The 20,283-nt window shown below is 38.4% G+C and overlaps 1 protein-coding gene across 6 annotated transcripts; it reads right to left on the minus strand.

The window, feature by feature from the left end:
* Positions 1-37: 37 nt before the first annotated feature.
* Positions 38-19,777, minus strand: LOC6574136 (organic cation transporter protein). 6 transcript variants are annotated; one of them, XM_015167276.3, is made up of 8 exons: positions 16,172-16,369; positions 14,987-15,455; positions 6,224-6,615; positions 5,878-6,139; positions 4,094-4,361; positions 3,468-3,759; positions 2,067-2,393; positions 38-2,002 (listed from the first exon to the last, which is right to left on the minus strand). In XM_015167276.3, exons 3-8 carry the CDS (start codon positions 6,599-6,601, stop codon positions 1,856-1,858), a joined length of 1,674 nt encoding a protein of 557 aa, XP_015022762.2. In that variant the 5' UTR covers positions 6,602-6,615; positions 14,987-15,455; positions 16,172-16,369; the 3' UTR covers positions 38-1,855. The 6 variants fall into 6 exon arrangements, with proteins under 6 accessions (XP_015022762.2, XP_015022765.2, XP_043864224.1 ...); XM_015167279.3 differs by having other exon boundaries at positions 16,142-16,369; XM_044008289.1 differs by having other exon boundaries at positions 16,138-16,369.
* Positions 19,778-20,283: the final 506 nt, after the last annotated feature.

Genomic DNA, 20,283 nt, shown 5'->3' on the forward strand with positions numbered 1-20,283 from the left:
AGCCATATGTTGCTTGCAGTAAACATTTCCACACATATACATATATATTTATTTATTTTTATTTTTGTATTATTTTAAGCATATTTGTTTTGACACTAATTGATTTACGTTGCTTTGGTAATTTTGATTTACAACAAATTCATATATGTGTATGTCATAATTAACATTATTATTTTGTTCTTTCCTAAAATCCAGTTGCGCATTGAGCATATAACATCAGCTTTAAAGACGATTTAAGATGGAATATCGAAAAGTTAACATAGATTCTTACTTTCTTTTCATTAACATTGAAAAACGTAACTTGATAGCTCTCGCATTATCCTTTAACATTACAAATTCATCTGTTATATATATATTTTATGTTTTTTTTGTTTTTTTTTTTTTTTTTTTGAATCTTAAACTTACATGTGATTTTTTAATTGTATTATTTATTATTTTCAAATATAAATTTTGCATTTTTAGATAAGCATAATATAAGTTTCTACTTAGCTCGTAAGTACAATTCAAAATAATTCATAAACAAACATAAAAGCCTAGAGATAAGAACAATAATATTATAATATCTTTTGTAAGTACAACAAGCATTTTGACGGTTTCATATAGCAACAAATTTATAATTCTTACGCGATTTATTAATTATATTATATTCAACTACATACATTCATAAATTTAAATGCATTATTGTGGAAATTTGTAAATTATTGTTGATGATATTTCGTTAGAAACAAATTTGCAATATGAGGTGTATGAACAATCAACAAGCAGCATTACCTGTTCTCCATATGCATGTACGTGTCTATATACAAATACATATACGTCTAAATATATTTATAAATATGTATACATAATTAATATTTATGTAATATGCATAATTGACCGATATTTAGTAAGCGAATAATTGACTACATTTACCAGAGATAACACTTCTCACTTCAATTAATTAATTACTTTAATTTGTTTTGCATGTTCTATATATGTATATTAATTTGGTAATAGACGAGCACATCGAAGACGGCAACAACAACGAGATTATGTATACGTTGACATATTGACAAGACATATTGACAAGAATTTTTTGACTTAAATGTATTGTGGCTGTTGATTCCGTTGCTGATAGAGTAAATAATTGAGCAATACTTTTCAAATATATTCCTTTTTAGTTATTCGGACACCCGACGAAAGTCTCACAAAAATATGAACAGGATACGAGTCTAATATTATCAATATTATAAGCAAACAAAATCTTAAATACAATTTTGTATTAAATAAGAATGCCTTTATAAGAGGCCCTAAAAATAAACAATAAAAAATGAAATTTAATAATTTCTAAATCAGAAAAATGATTATTGAAATAATTTATATATTAAAGTTCCTGTTGTATTATATTTATGTGAAATTTGTACATCTTCGATGATACCGAAGAGATTGACCTACTCCGAATTGTGACTTCGTTAACAAGATTTATTTATTTACTCTTACACTATTATAAGCTAAAAGCCATTATTACATTACGAATAACATTTTTGTTTTAATATATTATTTCATTTTTAAATACTCACTACTTGCTACGCAAATAAGGTCCTGCCTGACTTTTAGACTTATGGCATTCCATGGACATTCGATTAATTGCGCTATTTACTTGAGTTCTTGGTTAGTAGAAGGTGGCGGTGGCTGAGGCGGTGGATATGTCAAATCGGGGCTGGGCAGCGATTCAAGTGGGTACGGCTTGATATTAAGTAGTTCTCTGGTAGCCTGTGTGCTCATTTACATACTTTGGACCAGCCAAAATATTTCTTAGGTGACAGGAGTATTGGGAGTGCGGTGAGGCGTATTAGAGCAACGCGTCTCTAATTTATTACACCTGCTTAGCTGCATTCTGGCGATTTGTTGCGGACGGGGCATTTTTTCGCACCGCTGTCTCCGGCAGAAAGAGCACCACAAAGCCGCCAAAAATGCTCCCAGCGGTAAGCAGCGTCATTAGCAGGTGGCCTTCGATTTTGTTCTGTGCAAAAGAGAATACAAATTTAATATATGTTGGTCTCTTAGTGTCCAATTTCATTTCATACCAGAAGCGATAAGTAGGGCGTTAATATGAGCGCCAATCCAGCAGCAACGTTGCAAGCGCCCACTCCCACATTGCGTATGGGCGTGGGATACAGCTCGGCGGTGTAAACGGGCATGATGGTATTGCCAGCGCTGATCGTAAACTTGCCCATCATCAGGAATGTGATCTTCAGCCAGAGCATGTCCTCCCGTCCCTCAGTGATCGCAGCACAGCAACAAGCGACGCCGGCACAGAACAGGGTGGCACAAAAGAGCCATTTTTTGCCCACCTTGGTGATAATGTACATGGCCACCGCAATGGCAGGTATTTCGACTAGGCCAGCTAGCGCCTGCAAGAAAAATCGCGGGCAGACAGATCAGAAAAACAGATCTACTCGAATGTTGGCGGACCGCACTAAATCAAAGCGGCATCAAAGGTGCGCTATGCCATGTCAAAATAAATTAACTAATAAATTTTCTACGGAAAAAATACTTTGGATATTATGTTGTGACAAGTGCTGCTCACTTAGCGTGATATTGGCTAGATTATATGTTCCTTCCAAATTGTAGTTATTCTAGTATTCTATTCTTGTCAGGCAAACTGTATAACATTTTGTAATTTCAAAATCTTGGCTTTTGCTTTAGAAATTCGATAAACATGTTTTTAGTGCATACAAAATATATCATAGTTTATAGAGCTGTCAACAATATTCAGTTATAAAAGTTGGAATGTATAGAATTTAGTAATAATATCACTTAATGTTGTTTTCATTCGGAATAAAATAATAATTTTGAAATATTTAAATTTATTACATTTTATAGAATATTCGAAATTATAATTTATTAATTTCACAAACAGCAGACAGCTTAAAAAGTTTTGTTTAAGTTTTTCAAAAATCTTTTTCATGCAACATTTGCCTTTGGCACCTCGCCAAATTCCGCACATGATTCTTAAAAGTTTGAATGAGGATAGAGGGGGTGATTTGGGCAGAAGCGGCAGCAGCAGCAACATCCCCAACCATTATTTATTTGAAGCTCTTGTAAGCAACATCATAATTTGATAGTAAACACATTTGCCTGTCCTTTTGACCGACTGTCTGCCTTGGACGTGGCACGCTGACACGACATTCAAATACGCACATACACACACATACAGCCATAGTAAATAGACTGACAGATCCAATTAGTGGACCGATCTGGACTGGGCGGGCACTTAGCACTTGTTAGATGTTAAATGTGTTCGCGACGCACTTGTCACTAGAAAATTGAGACTTGATGTTTGATGGAAACAATTTGAATTAAGTTACAGAGGAAATTTCGGGCCTGGAACAGAATTTCTTAATGCGCTTAAATCAAGTGAAATCAAGCGGTGCCTCGATGCCCTAAATGTTACTTAGCGTTCATGTAAAATGTTGACAACTTACCGAATTCAAGTAGACATTGCCTCCGAACGAGCTCATATTCAAGATAATGCCGTAGTAGACCAGATTCATGGTGAACCAAATGCACAGAAAACAGATGGAGATGCGCCTCAAGTAGCTGGACCGGAACAGATATGTGACGTCTTGTGAGCTGCTCTCCTGCGTAGGTGGCGTCAGCTGATAGTCTGGGGGCAGCTGGCGTCCATTGAATACCGCCGCAGCTTCAATGATGCGTTTCACTTCCTCAATGCGACCCTTGACCAGCAGCCAACGCGGTGATTCCGGCACCACAAACCTGCCAAAGAGAAGCACACCCGACATAGTTTCAGTCTCACACTCATAAATTAGACACCTCCTCGTCTAGTCAGAGACGCCTCGACTGTATAAATGTGTGTGCATGTTTATAATTGGGACACCCACGCGCAGTTTTTTCTTTATTGCCATTTATTGCTCAGCCGATTCAATGATCAATGCGGTACACACACATAGGCAGGCATAATAGTTTACTTATTGTTTATGTGTACACGATATTTTATTGGCAATTTACACCTTTCACGCGCCATGTTTTGTTTATCTTTGCGAACAGATTTTGCTTCAGCTGGAAATGTGATGAAATTAATTGATCTTACCAGAGAAAACAGAGGAAAATGCCTGGGAGACCAATGCACAGCTGCAAACGTTGATAGTCTTGCGTCAAATAGGCCAATCCAGATATTATCATATACGATATTGGCAGTGGGAATAGGTTGTACATGCCGGCTATTGTCCGCCACTTGCCATCCACATATTCGATTGCCAGAATGAGGCCCGAATAGGTCACAGAGACGGAGACGAGCCCCAACAGGGCACGCAGCGTTAAATATAGCTCAAAGGAACTGCAAAAGTACAGCCAAAGACCTAAAGGGATGAGAATATTAGTAATAATAGGATTGAATTTTAATTTACATACATATATGCATTGAAAATGAGAATCAGGGTATGTTAAATGTATGTGACAGGCAGAAGGAGGCGTGGTCGTGTCGGTCTGTCTGTCTGTCCGTAAGCAGAAGTAAGTATTACGTATTTCTTCTAAGTATTTTTTATAAGTGCTTCTTATTCGTGTTTCCTCTAAGAATTTCTCTTCGAAGTGTTTTCTCTTAGTATTTCGTCTAAGTATTTCTTTGAAGTATTTTCTCTAAGTCATTAATGCTTAGCTGCACGATCACGCACTTCACTTCACTTCACTTTACTGCACTGCACTGCACTACTGACCCCCACGGGGCCTGGGCGACTGAAGAAATGCTGCAACTGCTGCCCTATATATAGGGCGACTCTCACTCAAACTCTGAGTCGCACTCAAATGTTGAGCCCGAAGCCAGGTAGGTCTCGTTGCAGTCGAGCTTCAAATAACCAATGGAAACACCCTCTGCTACGTCAGGCATTCTAGCTTCGTTAGTTTCGTAGGGATCGTTGCAGTCGAGCTTTAACTAACCAATGGGAGTGCTCTCTGCTACGTCAGGCATTCTAGCTTCGTTAGCTTGTGACCTCTCTCTGCTGAAGGCACTCTCTAACTGCATTTTACTTAAATATAAGTATCAAATGAATACTGCTGCATACATATAGACAACTTAATTGATCTTCTGTAGTTTTAGACAGACAGAGGCACAGACGGAGAGGCAGATTGCGAGACAGACAGTGAGGCAGGCAAAGAGACATATATACAGACAGAAATACTAACAGATCTATAGGCAAGCATACACGCATAGTTAGATCGGATTGCCTCGTTACATATATGATTGATAAGACTAAATGTTGATATGCCAAATATGCTATGTACATTAAAATTAATAATAATTATTATTAGATGGTATAGAGAATAGACTCTTCTGTTCTATAGCTCTCTTTACGGCGAGGACTTCTGCATAGTCTGCCTCTGGCTATTCGGTTTAGCACTGCCCTTTTTGTCCATATGTGCTTATTGCCCTAACTAAACCAATTTTAAATAAATTTGAGACATGTACCTCATAAATGGATAGGCAAAGTACACACAATACATTGTAAGGCATCACGTTGTTGGCCAATTCATGCCGATAGCTTATTAGGAATGTCCTTTTGTATGCAAATTCCAATTACATTGAACGTGATTTAATCAACAAGGTTAACACAAGCAGGCAAATGCCGCAGATGCTGCAGTTGCAGCTGTAGCAACCACCTAACGTTGACCCCGTCGCCAATGCCAAGTTCAAAGTCAAAAGGCGACACTGGCGGCATTTGCCAATGTCACTTCCGTCTGTATGTCTCTGGGTGAGTGTGGGTGTATTGAGAGCTGGCAGTAAAGGTCACTGCGGCAGGATAATTATGTGTCAGCCAATGATGATGATGATGATGGTGGTGATGATAGTATAGGGCTGTGGATGTTATGTGGCCCACTTACCGAATATGGTCTGCAGCACGGCCGATATGAAGAGCATTGTTTTGCGACCAAACTTGTCGGAGAGGTAGCCGGAAATAATGCCACCTGTTGCAACGCCCAGCAGAAAGAACATCTCGGCCACATTTTTCAAATGTTCCTTGTCGCACACCAGATCCCACTGCGAGGTCCAAGTGTTACCGACATTGTCGTTTGTCGCATATTCCCAGCTGTTGCAGGCAATCAGCTTCCCGTCGTTGGCAGTCGTAGCTGCTGCTGCCTGTTGCTGCAAGCGGCGATAAACACGTTAGTTACCCGTGGCTGGTTGTGGATTTAAATGGGATTTCATGCATGAACACCCTATACATACCTCCATTTGTGAAGGCAGCGTTTCATTGCTCAGCTGGCTCCAATCGATGCCAGCGCGCATATGACAATTGTCCTGGGAGCTGCTCAGATTTCTCCAAGCATCCACGGGCAATTGCAGCAGATGTGGTGGACGCTGGCACCAGAAGTCCTTGTTGGCCGCCTGGTAGACGGATGAGGATATGTGAAACGTGTTTGGCACCTGGAAAAGCGACAGCAGCACTGTCATCAGTAGCTGCCATTTGCCGTAGTGACCCATTAGATCGCCAATCACATCGGTCTCATCCTCATCTTCAGCTGGCCCAGTTCCGGGCTCCGTCGTTGCCATCGGCGACTGTGTGGGCGTGGTTATGGGGGACGGTTTGCCGGCTGTGTCGTGCATGACGCACAAAGGAACTGCAAGGTTGGCAAAAATGAAAATTTTGTTTTATGACTTGAGCTGGATGTGCACATAATTTTTATAGAACGCTGGGAACTCCTTTAACTTAATCTTAAACTCACATCACGCCAAAATTATTATATACTAAATTTACTTGTTAGTATACTGTAAATCTGCAAAGACGAAATATTTTCTATAATTTATGTATTGAATTTGCATTCCAGATGAAACAATTTTGTTCAGTTATTCGCGTTCGGGCATTTTTCGGTAATTTAATTACTAAACTAAAACATTTTTCTATAATCTTCTATTACTTCACTCACTCATTAAGATGTTTGATCTCTGTTAGATCATAAATATTCATGATTTTGATGTTTACCTTAGGGCTTGGCAAGCTGCACGCATATTTCGATTATGCTTAATGGAAAAAAGCATTCGTATTAATTTTATGGCGCGTGTCAGGAGCACACAAAGACGCAATTAGTTAAGTGGCCAGTGACCAGTGGCCAGTGGCTAGCAATGGCTATAAACCAAGTCAGCCTCTCAGAAACAGGCAAGCGGGCAGGCTGAAGCCGAATGCAGCCAAGTCAAGCAGCAAAGAAGACTCTATTTCATTTATTACGCGAGCCCGCAGCCGTTTCCCCCCGATTGGCCGCAGCTGCCACCCCTTGCCCGCTGCTCGTAACCTGCGTTCGATGGAATTCAATCACATCGTGGGCGATTAACCACAGCCGGGCAAAGTCCGATCTGAGCCAGAGCAAACTGAGCAAAAGTTGTGTGGGCACACACAAATACAAAGTAAAAGAACAAGAATAATAGCTAAGATTTAATGTAATTGCATTGGATGGGGCTCGAAGGTCTGGCCGGTCGTCATGTTCGTGTCCTTTTCTCAGTTGGCTAGTTCAACATTGTTTTTTTTTTATTCTGTTAGTGGCTCTTTCTTTCAATGCGGTCAGCGCATTGGCTTTGTTAGGGATTTGCCAGCTCAGCCAGTGAGCCAGAGCCAGAGGTAACAATATCCATGCCAACAACTAACTAATACAATACAAAGAAATAAAGTTTGACTTAAATCTCATTGAGCCGCCCTCTTTTAGCTACACTAATCCTTTGCAAACTTCTCATTGAGCCTGTCTGCCTCCCTGACTGCCCTCCTGCGTGGCTGATAATTAAACACTTTGCTACACGTCAAATGAAGTCAATTTCACATTTCCTCAATATCATTAAGTATTTACTACGCCCATGCGTGGATATTGAAATAGGAAATAGGAAAGCAAAGTAACCAAATGCTTGCACAGGCATATTCAATCTTATGGATATGTTAATGAAGGCAATTAGAGCCGTAGCAATTAGATTAGGTCAATAATCTCTGATTTAGATTTCTGCTTGCTGTAGCTAAATAGTCACATATTACGATTGAAGTTTGCTTACTAATGGGGATCCAGACACTAAGTAATGTTTGCGATTGTACAATTATCTTAGCTGAAGGTCAAAGTAAGTTAACAAACATCAAATTAAGTCTAATATATACCCAATGCACAGAGTGCGCGGCAAAATGTTGTATCCATACATTATATTATAATTCATTTATATATTTATGAGAGCTTCAGCTTTAAAATTACAATGAAAATTAAATTAACTATCCAGATGCTCATTTCTGAAATGATTCTCTACATATTACCGCATAATTCAAGCGAAAATGCACATTCCTTTTCCTGCTGCATTCAACACGGCTTAAATTAGCATTTTGCATATGTATGCCGCAGATTTGTGGGTGTTTATCTCTCTCTCGCTCTCGCTCTTTCGCTCACTCAGTCTCTGTCTCTGTTTTTCCACATGTGGCCAGTGGCCATATGCCGCATGCCACATGCTGCATGCCGCATGCCGCACGTGATAGGCAGTAAAGCGCAAATTTTCACGCACTTGTAAACACAATAAGCGAAGCGTATACGCGAAAAGCCGCAAGCCAGGGCTGCCTGGTAGGGATTGAGGTTGGTCCGGCGACTGGATAGGGCTGCAAAAACAAGGCGCAATGGGAAGTAGCAGGCTGGCCGGATAATTAATTATCAATTTTATAAACGCCATGCGCTGCAGCTGTGACTTACACATGCACACAAATATGTCATAGCTGTCTGTGCCTGCAGTGCGCTGCCTTTTCAGTCGGTGGAGTCGCGTGGGGAAGAAGAGGACCTGCAGCATACCTACAACAAGTAGTAAATGTTTGTTTGCTGGCATTGCCGTTGACAACATAGTTAGCACCCATGGACAGGCACTGCCTGAAGGTCGTCTCACGCAGCAGGCTATCTGGGATGGTGATAGAGGGCTGCTGAACGGGGAAGGGGGCTGCTGATCCAATGTGTGTCGGCGACTCAGTCTCAATGCTATAAACTACGTCGTCACCATTACAATTTCACCTTCAACTCATTCGCATCAGGCGGGCACACATGCCGTATACACAATCTTACGCCACGCTGAAAATAACACTAATTGCATTTTGCACCTGTCGCCCGACTAACTGGCCAAGCCACCTAATATATCAGCCTACCCAGTGCCAGGCCCGCCTCCATTTTCATCAACACAATACCCATGTTTATGCAAAATAAAATCTACAGGTTATTATGTCAAAAAATTCAATCAACTGAAGTACATCATTGCAGCTGAAATACTCTATATAAATATTCTATACAATATTTATATATATAACCGTACTGGCTCAGCTAGATGTACTTTTCAATTGCATTATTTCAATAAATTTCAGTTGCCATTAGCAAACGGTCTAAGGCATTAAATTTACATATCTCAGCAATTCTACAAGACTGTTTGCTCAACATGGAATGGAATTGATTCCAGTTGTGTGTTGCTATTATTCTATTATTCACAGACCAATTGTTGATTTACTGTTGCCATTCACCGTTTATAAATATTTGCAGTATTTATTTATTCGAAAGTCATAAGTATTTGAAATATTCAATGAACTTTTAGCGAATAGCAAACTATATTTAGCGTTGGCGCTCTGACGTAGTTTGCATTAATCGGACGATCTGGTTTTTGTGGCCAATTTGTTAGCCGATTGCTCCTAAAGATTTTGTATACAAACTGGGCATAAATTTTCGTGTACAAGTCGCAGCATACGCCACTCTATGCAAATGCGACTGCAATGGACCATGTCAGTTTTCTAATTACTATCACATAGTAAGACTAATCTATGCATATTTCGATCGTACAAAATATGCATATTTATTGAAAGCATTGAGAGTCAGTTCACTCGCTGGCTGGCTCTCTGATAGGTTTATGATATCTGATACGGATGCATTTGAGTGCGATCTTTTGACACGCTCCAGCAGCTAGCTTTGGCTGACTTTACTCATCGCTCATCGCTCGGTCAATTGAAAAAGATATATACGATGCTCAAATAATGATTTGTTTCAATTGAAAAGTCAATGCCAGCACTCAAAGCCCTGGTCCAAGCGGATCCACCAACGGTGCCGTCCCCAACAACAACATCATCGTCTAGGTTTATTCATATGTATAATTAATTAAACGCTGAAACAACGCCCGTCTCTAATTAATTGGGCGCTGAGAAAGCTCTCACAGTAAATAATATTCAAAACTCTGCTCAAATTTACATAGTTCAATTTTGAATTATCTTTGAGCATACATTGCGAAATGCGCAATTCCGTGATTAAAAATTTCTTTGGATTTATTATATATTGTGTTAGAGCTAATTACTGATGACACACAGCTAAATAGTTCAATTGTTTAATTACATTTATTAGCAATTAATAAAATAAAGTAAATAAATCACTAATTAAAATATTAAACAATTTCCTAAAAATTGTCCAAATGTGCACCAATTTTACCTAAATTAAGCGATTTAGTGCTAACCCAAATTTGCATAGCTCTTTTCCAAACAGCCGCAATTAGCTGCAATTATATGCACTGCCACAACCAAAAGTGACACAAACAGCGAGTGTAAATTATAAAAAAAAAAAAATAATAATAGAGATTATAAGCGCCACAAAACGCGAGAAATGTGCTAAATAATTTTATACAAAAGAAATCGTTTAGCTCTGGGGAAACGTGGCGACAATCGCAGCAGGGGAGACTGCCTGAAAGACTGAGAGATAGACAAGCTGTCGCTGTAATTAGCAGCCATGCATATAAAAGTGCATTCACTTTCATCCTATGACTATGAGATGTTGATGATAATGATAATGGCTATGTTAATGATGACGTTGACAATGTGCAATGCTGACGATGCTGATGATGATGATGACGTTAAAGAGAGGACGCTTATGACGTGCCAGGCAATTTTCACATTTAAAGGATTTATTTATTATGCATTGCCATTGCAGAAGCCCCCAGCGTGCATGATAGGCACTTGCATTTAGATTATAGAATACTGCCAAGTGGGTAATACTATATAGTAGAAATCATTATCTGTGCACACACGTGCATATGCGACTATATGTTAGTCTTATAACTAGCTCTTCAGCGTGAGCAGCTTCCGCTGTGTCCACAGCACGAATAAGATGCCGACACTTAGCCGGATGACAGCTCATCTCTGGGCAGTGGTCGATCTGTCGTCTGGGCTGTCTGGCTCGTCACTTCGCTGTCTAATTGCAACAACAACGAAATCCGCAAGTATCGCGACGTGACAGGTCGGATAAAAAAATAAATTTTTGCGGCTTATGAGTAATATACGAGTATTCATTCAACAAATGCGCTGCACGGTGCTGGCTCCGGTATTGGCATCGTCTCGTTGGACGCATTTGCAAATGCTATAAATTCATTTGCAATTCTTTTTCATTATATTTGCATAATTTACGGTCTTTGCCAAATGCATTTATATAGGCTAATGCCTTTATGCGCTATAAATTAAAACAATTAACTTTTTATCCAAGCGATGTACGTGCTGGATTTAAAATTTCACGCCTTGCAATTATCGTTATTGATTTTGGCATGTGGACACACAATCACTCACACATAAATACTCACAAATAAAACAAACATACCATAACCCCAACATACAGTTGCTGTGATGTAGTATATGGGCTTCCTATAAATCACCAAAGATTTATGGCAAACTATTGCGACTAATCGTTCAGTAAATCTAGCTGCGAATGAATCAGTTTTATATAGCGCAGAAAATAAACTGCGAGCCTTTTGCCGATTTAATGACTGCGTGAAGAAATTTACGCAGTTCAAAAGAGAAATAGAACAAAGAGAAATTTAATTAGTCGCAGAAATGCCGATCAGAGCTATGTCGGTATAAAATTCCCACAAGAAAAAAATGTTCAAAATATGTATTGTTTTGCGTGATATACAAAAATTCAACAAGTTTAATATACCATTTTCAAGCAATTAATAAACATACCCAAACTTACTCCAACTTTGCATCAACTATAATTAAATGAAAAAAATTTAATTTGTAAAAAAAAAATTCAATCATAATAATCAATTTATAAACAGATTCATAGGTAATGTATAAAATAGATTTCTAAGAATTTATTTAATTGAGGCTTCCGTTTTCACAATTTCACCCATGTTTCTTAGAAAATTGTATATAATTTGGTATATCCTCCTTGTATGCATAGTTCGAACGCATACTTAATGTACAGAAAACGCAAATATCAAATTTCCAGCGGCTCATTTGCAATTGGGATGTAACTGATTTTATGGGCCACACATTTAATGGAGGGACTCAGTTCCGTCTTTGATAGCCACAAATTGAAATCGGCCTAACAATTTCGTCAACAACTCTCATAAAATAAGTACGAGAGATATTTACAATGCCAAAGATTGAATAGAAAGGCATACACACCCACGCACACTCACACACTCGAAAATCAAATGGAATCAAATCAATTGCGAGGCATTTACAAAGATTTACATTTTCGCAGAATTAATGAGGTGGGCGTATCTGTGTTTGTGTGTGTAACCTTTTGGCAGTAAACTGCAAAATATGTTGATATATTATGCAAATGTTTCCATTGTGTATCTTTACCTGCTGGCAATGTTTGCAAAAAAAAAAAAAAAAAAACATACATTTGCCACAATAGCAACAAAAAGGAAAATGTATCTCAGAGTACATTGCAATATTGGCAGATCCGTTTTGGCCGCAGCTCGGACTAGTTCGCTGCCATTGTTAGGCCGCATTGAAGAGTCCTTATAGACTGCCTTCCATCGTCTGCTAGCTGGCCAGCTGCCTGGCGGACTGGCTTCATGATATTCGCATTTGTTGTAAACAGACCAACAGATACACCGGTCCCTAGTGGCTGGCATGAATTTATATATATTCTATTTTATTTTAGCTGCGCTAACAAAATGTAGGTCATCAGTACCGTGGCTATCCATGAGCATCCACCTACATCCTTATTTTCGTAATTTTATTCATTTTTTTTTTTTTTTTTAAATATATGTATGAACGTCCATTGTTGTGAACATGAATTCGCAAATCTATTTCCATTTCGATTTATTTGGGTGGCTGTTGTTAATGCTTCTATGAAGCTACAAAGATGCCCTTGCAGCTGTTCTCTTCTTAATCGAATAGCAAATCGTTTAGCCATTTCAAATTTAGCCAACTAAGCAGCGATAGTCCACCAACATACAAGCACAGACATCCCTATGTCCCCATTACTTTGCCTTTTGCCGTTTGCCGTTTGCCCCTGGCCTTGCCCTTGCCCGTGCCCCTTGTCTTTCCCCTGCCACACTGTGAGCGCCTTTCGATTACAATTTCAATTTCAAAGTGCGCACTGATTTGCTACTTTCATGTGCTTCCAATCAGTCGTTATCGAGGCACAGCTTCCGCCATTAGCATAACCCAACATCGATGACTGAATGACTGGATGGATGACTCGTGAGCTGGAGGCGACGCCAACCGGCGCCAGGTGATTGCCAGCAATGTTTGTGTCTCTGTTTGATTCATTTTTCTATTTCTATTTTCATTTTCCTTTTCGTTTTTTTTTTTTTCTTGCATGCATTGTTAAGACTCGGATTCCAATTCCAATTGGCTGCATGCACAAGAGAGGACTTCGGCATGTATTCAGTTGCCCTTGGCCCTTTGTGGCTGGCAAGTAAGCCTTTAATATTTGCTGACTAGTAGATAACATTTTATGACATGTTGGTTAGTCTAGAGTATATTAGGAGTAACTTTTACTAGTAGAAGACATAAACTATCTAAATCTCGTAACGCTATCTATTAATAGTAGATTTGCTTGTACATATCCATTAGGGATTTTTTTGTTTCACAAAAAGACTAAAATATATTAGATATTGAAGTAAGGTTTGTGTTTTCCAAGAAGCATTAAAAACATATTTTCTTTCAAAAGGTTCATTTATGATGCAAAGCCTTTGAAGAGGGTACTTCTATTCTAGAAAACATAAGTAACTTGGCCCTTTAATATAGCATATAGCATAAATGGTTGTAAGATAATTAGAGTGTGATAAATATTCCCTTTACATTATTTTGTAAATGTTTACTTATTGAAATTCTTCTTTTAAATAGTTTACCTTGGAACAATTGCTTGAAAAAGTTGATAGCAACTATGACTGCGCAGTTTATATATTATAATTATTATGATTTTTTTATGATATGGCGTTAACAAAAAATATTTCAGATTTTTAACAATTATATCTTGAAACAATGCGATGTGCAGACATATTTTTGGAAAAAATCTCATATAAAATAATACAATGATGACTCGGTTTTAACGACACGACAACATGAAGTATAATATAGTTTAGTGCAATTGTTTAATATGCATTATTTTTTAAAATTTCTTTTAATTTTTATTTAAGTAACTGCCATTGTCGCAACAAAGGTTTATAAGCCAAATAGTTCTATAAGTCGTATACAAGCATATTTAAGAGCAAGCATTGAGTTGAAAAACTTGCGAATGCAAGTAGCTGTAGCATTTATATTTATATTTATTTTATATTTTATATTTATATGCCATTCAAAGGGTATATATGATATGTACAGAAAATACATAAAAATGTTCGTATACACGTGGACACACAGTTCAGGCAGCTGCTCTGCAATCTGTCAAGATAAAGTCATTGTTGTTGTTTGTAGTCGTTGTTATCCTTATTGTTGTTCCTGTTGTTATTTTTGCTAGCGCTATTTGCTCTAATGCACACACACACACAAACACACCCACGTACACACCATCTCGCACATACACACAAAGACACCAAATAAAATAGAAAAACAGACGGATAGACAAACAGGCAAATAAATAAACAAAAGCAAAGCAAACACCGCTGGCGGCATATCCGCGAGCCATGCAAGCATCAGGAGCTGCTCTAAGCATAAGGACAGCTAGGACACAATGTGTATGCTGCTGCTGTCAACATGGCGATGTTGGCAGTGCCTCGTAATGAGCTTACCTTATTGCTCTTGCTGTTGCTGTTGCTGTCGCTGCTGCTGCTGCTGCTGCTAGACTCGGGCTAATCCAGAAACGCGTTCTGCTGCACAATTGGCACCAAAGCGATGCTGTGCTACTGCTGTAGCCTGCCTGCCTGCCTGACTTCCTTATCCCGCTTTCGGGTGCTGTTGTTTCGATGCCCTGGCGCGGAAATCCGTTACCCGCCTTGTCGCGTTTCACTGCTCGTTGCGTTGATCAATTTTTAAAAGCGCACCAAACGGAAGCAGACACGTAGAACCAACTGTCCCGTAACTTTGTTGCTCCTCTCGTATAATGAACCTTTGACGAGTTAAGCGTTTTGCATTGTTCATGACATTACGCATACGAGGCGTAAGCCAAGACAAAATTGTTTTTTGTTTATTTATTATTGTCTACTATGTTTGCGGCGAGCTGTGTGTTGCAGTCGCAGTGCTCTCGAATCGTAAATGCAACTGTAATTTGCAATTGCGGATTTCGTTAATGAATGCTAGTGAGCGGGCGCGAGAGAATCAATTTCGCATTTGTTACTCATACGCCGCGTGGTGAGACAAACGAAATATTTTCGCGCGCTTCGCTTAAACGACAGCGAAGTGCAGTTTGGAAAACAAATGCAAGCGAGAAAACAATATAATAAAACTATCAACAACTACAGCTACATGCAATTTTAGACGAGCACAATTTGTTTTAGCTAATAGTCAAGTTAATGGGGGACACTAAGCATATATAAAAACAAAAAATTATTAGCTTATGGCTCTTGACCAAAAACCAAGTGATGCAAGAAATCTTTGCTTCTATTACTATTTTTGTTGTTGTTGTGTATGTGTGTGTGTGTGCGAGACGTCTACTATGCTCTATTTAACAGCAAATCTCGTCATAGTTGTCCAAACATTACCGGGTCGCCTTCAGTCTATTACTTATAACAAAAACAACTATAAGTATAAGTATTTCTATAATGGCACATATTTGTATGTATATATGTATGTATATATTTTTATGTGCTTGTATGTCTGTGTGTATTTGGATATAATAATATTGTTGCCGAGCTCGCATTTGTTGTTGTTGTTATTATTGTCACTACTGCTGCTGCCGCTGTTGTTTAATTTATTTATTTAATTTTATACTATGCGCACTCACGCACCCACAAAACGTTTTGTCTTTGGCTGCTCACACGAAAAAACTCTTCCTGCTGTTGCTTCTTATGATTCTGATTCTCTATGCGATGTCGATGTCGATGGCGACAACGATGGCGACAATGTCGTCTCTGTCCGCTGCTGTTGTTCTTGTCGTTGTCGTTGCTGTTGCTGCTGTTGCTACTGCTGATGATGCTGCGGCACAAGTTCACACAACCACAACGAATGACCGAGAGCAACTGAGCGCTCGTGCGAATTGCGAAGAACTTTTATAACTTTTGCTCCTGCACGCAACGACCAAGTACTGTGGTTTCTCGGCCAATTCTCGCAGTTGAAAACAAATTTCCTTTTTGCTTAAGTCAGTCAAACCCATTTAATGTTAGAATTTTAGCACAGAATATCTCAACAAAATGTTTATAGCACTTAATGGATTTTACGTGAAAACTCATATTTTATCCACAATTACTTATATTAATAATTTATGGGTAAGAACAGGTGTACATTTTAACACAATACGTCTTAACCATAATATAAAAATATTAATCAATATATTTACTAAGCAAACTGTATGCTATTAGCTTTTTAGCCTATGCAACTTTAGTAGTGCAAACATGAATCTGACCCACTGTGCAACGCTAGCAGCGCTGGTGGCTACGTTAACGCCGTCGATAGCGAAAGCGGCAATTGCTGTGGGGTCGCAGATGCTGCGCTAAGACCATTCTTTGGCAGTCGACGTCGACGTCGGCGTTCTAACTAACAGCTGCTGCTGCTGTTACTGCACCAGCTGCGCGCTCTCTCTTCGCATTTCGTTCTCTTCGAGTGTGCTCTCTCTTAGTTCGCCTCGCTTGGCGCGAAAAACTGTTGCTGTTGTTACTTAATCGCCGGCATTATTTTACTCAACAAACCGATACACTACAATTGTCTGACAGCTTGTGAGCTATTCCATTTAATTTGATGAATCAAAATATTGAACTTATTTTTGTTTTATAAAAACAATATATAGGCATTATTATTCTGTTAACTATTCGTTGAGTATTCAGAATTTGTGATGGAAGGACATAATTTATTATTGTTGGTTGTAATTTGGTCTTCAACAAAAAGAGTATGTACTCTTCTGACAAAAACAATTGCTGACGTGTGATATATTATGCACTAAAAATAAATCAATATGCATATGAGAAATGCGTTTCGCGTCAAAGTTACATTTAGTGCTTAGCGGCTCTACAACGTGCCCCATCTACATATATAGTTCAATGTACAATGGGTTCATGTTCTTTCTCTCTCTCTCTTTCTCTCGCTCCCTCTCACTCTCTCTATAATTATAGTAACAGTCTATTTGGCATTAGCCGGCACGTGGCCAGCACCGATCGCTGGGCGACGACACTCAGTGACAATTTGCTTGATAAAGATCATCAAAAAAATGCTGACAATTTGTTGACATTTTTGTATAGTTATTTGTTTCGGGGTATTCTGTATTTTTCTTTCTTTTTTTTTTATTGTTGTGGTGAGTGATCTTGTTGATGAGTATGACGATTGTTTAATGGAAATATTCATTTACTATGATAAAACTGTGACAAAAGGCGGAAACACCGATATATAAATGTGATTAAACATATGAAATTGTATTACATTGAGCTGAGTAATAGACCCATTGTTAATATATTTTATTTAGCACTTTACTCGCACAAAGTAGAAAATGTTAAAAATAAAACCATTATAAAATACGTTGACAATAAATTGGCATTTAGAAAATACGCCATTAATGATACAAAATAATGATATTCATATTTATCATATAATTATTTTCTGAGTGCAGCAGCAGCGTTTCTTTCATATAGCCTGTATTTTATTGATTGCAACTTCTGAACTAATATTTACTTGAAAACGACTTTTTAAGAAGGGCTATTATTTATTTATCATTTTCACACAATCCAAGAACAAAGGGCTAACACTGTTTAACTGCTTTAGGTGTCGCTAATTGAGTAAAACATCTCCAAAGCGAATATTCAATTGTGATAATATACAGGTTTCAAAAGCTAATAGTATTTATTGGCCATACTCTAAGTGATTATTTATATAGGTATACCACATACTTGTAAATGCACAATAAATTCTATTATTTGTTAACTTCCAAAAAAGGCATGGTACGCTGATTGGCAAGCAATTGTTAGTCATAGAACATCCTGTTGTTCGCACGGAAATTATTTATTAAGATAAAAAATATAAACTTTTCTGGGCTAATGAATCACTAAATATATTTTTTAATCAAATAATGAGTAAACTTAATAAAATTAGCCTAATATATTGGTTTTTAGGCTTATCCAAAATAATGCTCGCATGCGATAAAAGTTGCATGCGATAAAATTTGCCTTTCCACTTTTTGCCTTTAGTGTGTTTTTATAAAAATGTATAATAAACTTTAATATTGTTTTTGCAGATCGAAATCGAAGAGCATTTTGCTTATTAATGATTAACACTTAAATAAATAACAATTCGTTTGTTGATTTTATATGTTATTCAATGAAAAGAATGCGCAGCTGGAGATGAGGCATTGATTAAGATTCTGCACGGCGTGATATCAGCTCTGCTATATATATGGACGTGTGAGTATGTATAAGTGTGCTTGTGCATATTCTAATTAGATTTCTGGCCGCTACTCGATTTTCATAAATTAAATGACAAATATTTCGTATTCGACTCTGATTAGAACAAAAAGCGAGCCGCCTGCAGCTCAGTTAAGCTTCATAAGCGGGCAGCACTTGCAGTGTGCAAATGTCACTGATTTATGGCTAAGACCGGTGTATGTATGTGTGTGTGTGTGTGTGTATGTATTTGGGTGTGTGCCAGTTGGTTTTGTTTGACCAACTTAACTGGTTTAATAGCCCGGTGCCTAGGTAATGGCGCGTGTGTGGTACTCACTTTTGGCCTGCTCCTTCGACGACAGCAGCGGCCGCTGCAGCTCCAGTTCCAATTCTAGTTCAAGTTCCCGTTCCATACCAGCTGCGATGTCATGGGCCAAGCAAGCGTCGCTCTGACGTCTTGGCATTTTGTGTGGGCTTTGTTATTGTTTTTGGTCGTTTTGTTGTTTATAAATCATGTATATGATCAGTAACTAATTATTATTATTTGTATTATGCTCAGAATGCTTAGTTTGAGCTTTGATTTCAGTTTATTTTTACGACTTGGCGCCCCCGTCTTATCAGCAACGTGTGCGCTTATCACCGGCACTTGACCATGCGACCAGCTTGCTACTGGCAAGTAGGCGACTAGTGAATTGCTCTATATCTAAAGCCCTCCACTTACGCATACGTCACGACACTTAATCAGAAGCACTTTGCTAAAAGTTGCCGTAGTTAGGATTGCGCACTTGTCCCACATATATCACGTTTCAATAGCCCGCACTGCATATTCCAAATTGGGCAAACGTGTTGGCATTTGTTGGGATTTACTTTATTAGCTTTTGCAAAAATGAATCGATTGGGGCGTTGCTTGTATTGTAACTATTTTTTGTATTATTTTTTGGTCTGCCACTGCTTGAATATTTTTAGCCATTTATTTACGAGAATTGTCGCCGTTTTTGTTTATACATATATGTACGTATATTTTTTTGCGCAACGTGCGAACTGTGCAACGGACAGCGGCCAACTGACTTACTAAACGCTGCTCTGACCAGCCTTAAAGTCGCTTCACTTCTCTTCTCCTCCGTTCAGTTCCGTCTCTGGCCATTGAGCCGCACAGTTGAATCGAGTAGCCCAAAAAAAGAAAAAAGTCGCTAAAAAAATATAATGATAAATTCGCTGTGTTGCTGCCGGTTTTTGTTGTGTTTGTTTTGGTCTGATATTATAATTGCGAGTGGGTAGCGGTAAGAGCTCTTCGATTGGAAATCGGATGGAATTGGAATGGGATTGACTGGGATGGGAGCTGCTGTTGTGGGATTGGCGCATTAAAATGTATTTACACGTTCATTGAATATATTTAAAGCGACTCCCAATTGTTTATCACAAAAAATCAAAACAAAGCACTTGCTATGAAACACGGTCACGAATTTAATTGACAGCTGAATAACATCGCCAGACGTCGCGGTGAACTGAAATAACCCCGAGGTTATGGATGGCATAATATACTACTTGCAAATGTTTAGTAAGTAGGA

This window comes from Drosophila mojavensis, unplaced genomic scaffold (genome assembly GCF_018153725.1).
Source record: "Drosophila mojavensis isolate 15081-1352.22 unplaced genomic scaffold, ASM1815372v1 contig_277, whole genome shotgun sequence".
NCBI lineage: Eukaryota > Metazoa > Arthropoda > Insecta > Diptera > Drosophilidae > Drosophila > Drosophila mojavensis.